Source organism: Urocampus carinirostris, chromosome 9 (genome assembly GCF_059441175.1).
Source record: "Urocampus carinirostris isolate Australia breed hairy pipefish chromosome 9, RoL_Ucar_1.0, whole genome shotgun sequence".
NCBI classification, from domain to species: domain Eukaryota; kingdom Metazoa; phylum Chordata; class Actinopteri; order Syngnathiformes; family Syngnathidae; genus Urocampus; species Urocampus carinirostris.
In genome coordinates, this window is record NC_142357.1 from 19612349 (window position 1) to 19618348 (window position 6000).

Consider the following 6000-nt stretch of genomic DNA (forward strand, 5'->3'; position numbering starts at 1 on the left):
GCGGGGCGGCAGTAGCTCAGGAGGGTAAGACATTGAACCCCCTATTACCCCCAATAAGCAGGTTAGCGCCTTACATGGTTGCACAGATCACGGCCGCTATTGGGAAATGTGAAGCACAATGTAAAGCGCTTTGGGAAGTCATTGACTTGAAAAGCGCTATAGAAATGCAGATCATTTCATTTCATTTCATTTCATTTCATTTCATTTCACATGGCAGCGCGTTGTGCAGACGCTGCGGCTCGGGCTCCAGTTCGTCTTTTGTTTTTCAGTGTCTCCTGATCCTCATATTTTCCCTTCGACTCCCTTCGCATTTACAATATTATCCACTACATCCCGAGGGATATACAGAGACCACCGGATCTCCCTGGAAGATTTGCCCGCCTGCCGACAACGACAACGACGGAGCAAAGGCTGAACTAAGAAGGCGACCACACAGACCAGCGCTCCCAAGCATGTTCAACCAACGCCAGATCCATCGTCCACAATGAGTGAATTGAGCTGCGGATCGCCACCAACAACGTCCGAAATTGGAGGATTTTTTTTTTGTCATCACGGAGTCTTGGCTTTCCCGACGCTGCATTACATCACCGAGACGAAGACTCCGGTAAAAACAGGGGTTGGAGACTACGTGCTACAATAATAGCCGAACCATTGACACACACTGCTCACTCGATATGGAAGTTCTTGCAGTATCGTGCAGACCCTTCTATGTACCGGGAGAGTTAACTGTGGTCTTTGTGTTTGCTGTTTACTTTCCACCGCTAACCGTTTCACCGGATGCTAACGTTAGCATAGCGCTAAATCTGCTGCCCGCTGCTATCAATAAACAGCAGCTTCCACTCCCCAACGGAGCTTTATCGTAGACGGCGACTTTAATCGGGCATGTTTATGGACTGTACTCCCAAATCCATTCAATTGTGGACTGATCAATTTGGAAAAACACTGGACTATGTGTAATAATGTAAGATCAAACATTCGGTTGTATCCGGCAACTCTGTTTGAACCTCACCCCTCCTTATCAGGAGTTTTGCAGACGCTTCGACAACAAACGACTCAAAGGACAGCGTTTAATTACTCCCAGGGTGCAATCTGTCAACGCGTTCCAGCTGGTGTTCATGGGCGGGGCCAATTGGGTGCCGTGGCAACCATGACAGAACCTGGCGCCACACGGCGGGCCAATTGGGCGCCGTGGCAACCTTGACATAACCTGGCGCCACACGACGGGGACCAAATGGGCGCCATGGCAACCATGGCAGTTCTTTATTTGGACTATTTTTGATTTTGATTTTTTCCCCCCTTAAACAACAATATCATGAAGAAATATAAAGACAAGCAATTGCTTGTAAAAGGAAACTAACCAGTTGATAGGTGCTAGAAATAAAAAAAAATGGAATTCAACACAAACAATAAATGGCCTGCTTTTATTACTGTGACGTGACATCAAGATATTGAGTGTGGTAGAGCAATATGTGGCTGTGGGCTTGTGGGGGGTTCTTCTGGGCTCCATCCAACAAAGCTGGCCTGGGGGTTGCTAGCCGTCGCTGGGGGACCGGTTCTCAGACGGGCGCCTCTGCTGGAGTTGAGAGTGATGTGCACTACCAAAGCTTCAAGGGCTTTTTCACCATGCCAGCACCTAGCAATATTCAGGATGTACAGTAATTCTTCTCTGTATCACGTTTTTTTTCCCTTTTCACTGAGAAAAAAAGAACAATAAAAAGCATTGAAATTTCTTCATCATCACTAAAACTCAAAAGAAGTGATTGAGACCATCGAATCCATTTGGCCTCATGAAGAGTCTTGAAGACAGACATCGGTATATATGCTAAATTCTTCAGTGGTTCTGGTGCTTGTTAGGCCGGCTTTGCCGCTATTCCTGGCAACAATGTTGGGCACAGAATAAATTAAAGAGTCCTCGTCTCTCTGAGAAAACAAGTCATGTGTAAAGAAAAGAAAGTGGCTAGAGAGAAACTTTGCGGAGGAAAGTCTGGCTGACCTGCTGCACGCCGCTTGATATTTTTCATGAGTTTGATGACGAGCTTGATGTTGAAATGAAAACAAAGAGAAATACAATTCATTAGCATGGGGGTTGCATTCAGGCTAAAATTTTGAACTTATAAAGGTCAACTTAAAAACTGAAACCCAATTTTTGCATATTGAATATCATCTATCATATATACATATACATATACATATATATGTATATATATATATATATATATATATATATATATATATATATATATATATATATATATATATATATATATATATATATATATATATATATATATATATATATATATATATAGAGAGAGAGAGAGAGAGAGAGAGAGAGAGAGAGAGAGAGAGAGAGAGAGAGAGAGAGAGAGAGAGAGAGAGAGAGAGAGAGAGAGATACTTATAACTGAAGACAAATAACTTAAAACTGAAATTAAATACAATCCCCCAAAAATTGACAATTGTACTTTAATTTCAAAAAAGTTCCATTCAATTAGTTTTGTTTTCTCACTTTTAGTAGCATTTTGTCAAGTTCAAAATATTTGGCCCCAAATTGACTTATATGACCAACGGCTCTCCGAGTCGGTTCTATCATTTAGATATCGGAACAATTTCTGAAACTCATTGAATCCCGACGGCACTTTGTGTGACATATTGCAAAAACATTCTCTGGTCATTTGCAAACGAACTTCCCTCCGCGAAATCTGTGACTTTGGTAATATAACTACTTCGAATGATTAAATAAGCTGCTTATTTTCTCACCTTTGCAGGAAAAACAATCCAACTAATCCCTAGTCTTAAATTTGTATACAACAAAAGCTGAGAGCATGAAGTTTAAGGTCAAAGCAAAACTCAAAACATTGATAATGGACATTAAAACTGTCGTGTCAGCATCTGGAAACATACAAAAAAACAGAAAACATAAATCAATTCACTTGATTAGCACATTGTCAAATACAAACTTGGAACATCAAAGACAAAATATGTACCTGAAATGACGACTTCTTTTGCATTTCCCATAAAAATCTCCCCACATGTGGCAACAGCACAAGCATACGTTCCGGCAAGGGAAGAGTTGTCATTTTTTGAAAAACCGTGAATGCATTTCTGCATGGAGCCATTTTGGGCCTCTCCGCATTGCTCATAAGTGTAAACAAAACTTGGGGGTGCGTGACCTGGGCCAGCTTTAAACCAGGAAACTTTGTTTCCATCTCTGCATGTTTGACCGGATCGAAAGACTATTGAGCACTGTGAGGTTATTGAAGGGCCGCTTGGGCCCTTGTTAGAATGTAATTTTTGAGTGACGGCAGAGACAGAAGATTTTCCTCCTGGAAATTTTAAAAAACAAAATTCACTCTCAAGCCATATTTTTGTTAAAGCCTGGTTACAGATACACACATTTATTTACCTTGGACCCGCAGAAATATTCCATTCAAAAATGTAATGTTTTTTATCCAAGAGTTATGTTTTAAACAGTAGTAGATCGCCATGTCACTTTTCTGAACTTGACTAATTTCCAGACAATATTTTCCCGGCAGATATTTTACTAAGATATGACGTCTACTGTTTGATGTCCAAGTTTCATTTTGAGAATAATCAAAAGCTCCCATCTGACTCAAGATTTCAGGGAAGGTTCCAGAAGCGAGTCGAATCCACGAAATGGTGTCCCGGAACTTTAAGTTGTCAAGACTACATTTTAGAGAGACACTTTGTCCAACTGCAACGGTCTCTGTTCTGAAGTCAGGACCACCCGAGCATCCTGAGCAGAAAAAAAAGCACAAAACAGATGTTGGCAAGTGCGTACCGAGACAAACAGGGAAGATAAACCTGCCTCTAAGTAGGATCAGCAGGAGCAGCTGGTAAAGGACCGTCAGCATTTTGATGTCCTTTCAATGAGTGAGCAGCAGCAATCTCTCCAAATGATTTTTCGACTTGAATTGAAGCCCTCCATAGGGGAGTAGCCTATTTCAAAGACGTCTCACCAGTCGTTTCCTGTTTCGAACCAATACAGTGGCTTTCCAAAATATTTCCGGTGTGTTTGCATTATTTGCAAAAGCGATGTATTTCACTCTAATATTAGTATCACATATTTCTTAAAATCGGCCTGCTTGAATTATTTATTTAATTTTTGTTTAAGCAACAGGAAAATATATCTAATAAAACTTGTACTTGAAATTGGAAAGATTATGAGGTAAGGATTTAGTTTTTTCCAGTGAAGCTTGTGAAGGCCCTTTCAAAAATATATATTTTAATAATAAAATGATAAAAAAGCAAGTTGATTCAAATAAAATCTGGAAAAACATTTGAGGTTTTACTACTTTGCGTATGTTCGAAATTCAGGGAATAGTTCGCCTGGGATTAAATTTCAATGAAGCATCTTTCTTGCTTCTGCCTTGATCTAAAAATGTGCTCCATTACCGTGTTTTCTCAATGTGCTCATAAATCCTTTGCCAGAAACAGATATTATATTGTATTGATGGATTCACCTGAAGCATTTTTGCTGTTGGGACAAAAAAAAAAACAACAAACGGAAATGTCCCTGTTAGGATCAAGAACGCCACTGTCCTCCAGAAGACGCCAGCATACAATTGACTGAAGGACCCCTACGTCTGCCACTTATTAAACACACTTAACTCTCATCAACAATCCGCATATAATGACTGTGCCGACAGCTGAAGCTGTTAGATCGTTGTCTTCCATGTTGATGTTCTGCATGCGCTTGTTTCTTACATCCTTTTAAGTCTGATTGTGCCCGTCTCAAAACTTGTAGCCTGCTAGCCGTGGTTTGTCTTTTTTCTGTTTATCATACTCTCCCCTCCTTGGTGCAGAGCACCTATCGTTAAATTACTCTGACCGCAACGAACTTGTCAACTCCGCTCCTGTGTCTCTGCCTTTTTACACCATGACAGCTCAGCAGAAATCAATCGTTACAGAGGAGGCCTGTTTAGCAAGCAAGCTGTCTTTGCGTATATCATGCTTTACAAGTCATGTAGTGAGGCAACAAATGTGGTCCTCGATGCAGGTGAAGGGATAGTGTTTGGCTAAGGCCAAAGAGAGAGGGCAGCACTTGTAACCTGGAATACTGTAATAACAAGTCACTGAGACAAGAGTGTTAGGGTTGTGAAAAATAATACAATGGACTAGCACAGACCCATGGAAACAGATTGTTTACATTATGACACGAGAGTGTCATGATAGAAGGGAAATTAATACAAGTGAATGCAGCTGTAAAGAGGAAAATTGAACCCAGAAGTGAGTAACCAAGTAAGCTAAGGTCGAGAAAGAGAAAGAGAGAGATAGAAAGAAATGGTTATTGAGAGGGAACCTGAGAGCACGATTGTAACAAATCAATCAAACTATTGCCTGCACATAAACCCACCCAATAATTAATGTTTAATCATTGTCTGCCTTCAGTTTTTTTCTTGGGATTAATAACTTTGACCTGATCTATTACTGTAAACCATACATATTGTATGATTTATACCTTTTCCTGTTAAGCATTTTTAAAACGTGAAGATGCTGCATTGCAAACAAGTAAAGAACTCTGCTCAGTAGGGTTCACATTTGATCACCTCAGGTTTGGGGTTTTCCAGTGTAAAACCCTCAAGTTTTTTTTTCACTTTGCAATTTCCTTTGTTGCCGTGTCATCAGCTCGAGCTCATCTTTGTCTTATATGATACTGAATTTGTGTGGCTGACGTGTGAAGCACATCTCCTCACTGATTCTTGGTAAACACATGTAAATGTAGTTGAACAACATAATAAAAGTTTTTACGTCCTAAATAAGACCAACTGCGATTGGCTGGCAACCAGTTCAGGGTGTCCCCTGCCCACTGCCTGATGATTGCTGGGATGGGCTCCAGCACCCCCGCGACCCTACTGAGGATAAGCGGTGTCGCTAATGAGATGAGATGAGATGAGATGAGAATAAGACAAAAAGACTACTTTTAGTCCGCACTCACATTTCCTGACAGTCACTATTAACACTATTTGGAGTTCTTGGT

At 40.6% G+C, this 6000-nt stretch overlaps 1 protein-coding gene across 3 annotated transcripts; it reads right to left on the bottom strand.

Annotated features, from left to right (window-relative positions):
- Positions 1-1756: 1756 nt before the first annotated feature.
- LOC148359538 (uncharacterized) lies at positions 1757-3918 on the bottom strand. Of its 3 annotated transcripts, none has more exons than XR_015851326.1 (6): positions 3829-3918; positions 3406-3756; positions 2987-3325; positions 2760-2891; positions 1994-2036; positions 1757-1873 (listed from the first exon to the last, which is right to left on the bottom strand). XR_015851326.1 is itself a non-coding variant. In XM_088344029.1 (4 exons), exons 1-4 carry the CDS (start codon positions 3872-3874, stop codon positions 2782-2784), a joined length of 846 nt encoding a protein of 281 aa, XP_088200155.1. In that variant the 5' UTR covers positions 3875-3918; the 3' UTR covers positions 2383-2781. The 3 variants fall into 3 exon arrangements, 1 of the variants encoding a protein (XP_088200155.1); XR_015851325.1 differs by having other exon boundaries at positions 1823-1920; XM_088344029.1 differs by lacking the exons at positions 1757-1873; positions 1994-2036 and having other exon boundaries at positions 2383-2891.
- Positions 3919-6000: the final 2082 nt, after the last annotated feature.

What these genes read in the sequence shown, in the direction of transcription:
- LOC148359538 (XM_088344029.1), bottom strand. Translation starts at nt 3,874, where the DNA reads ATGCTGACGGTCCTTTACCAGCTGCTCCTGCTGATCCTACTTAGAG. An exon ending in AATATTTCTGCGGGTCCAAG is followed by an intron (nt 3,326 to 3,405) that starts GTAAATAAATGT and finishes TAAAATTTCCAG; the next exon opens with GAGGAAAATCTTCTGTCTCT. An exon ending in AAAAGAAGTCGTCATTTCAG is followed by an intron (nt 2,892 to 2,986) that starts GTACATATTTTG and finishes GTATGTTTCCAG; the next exon opens with ATGCTGACACGACAGTTTTA.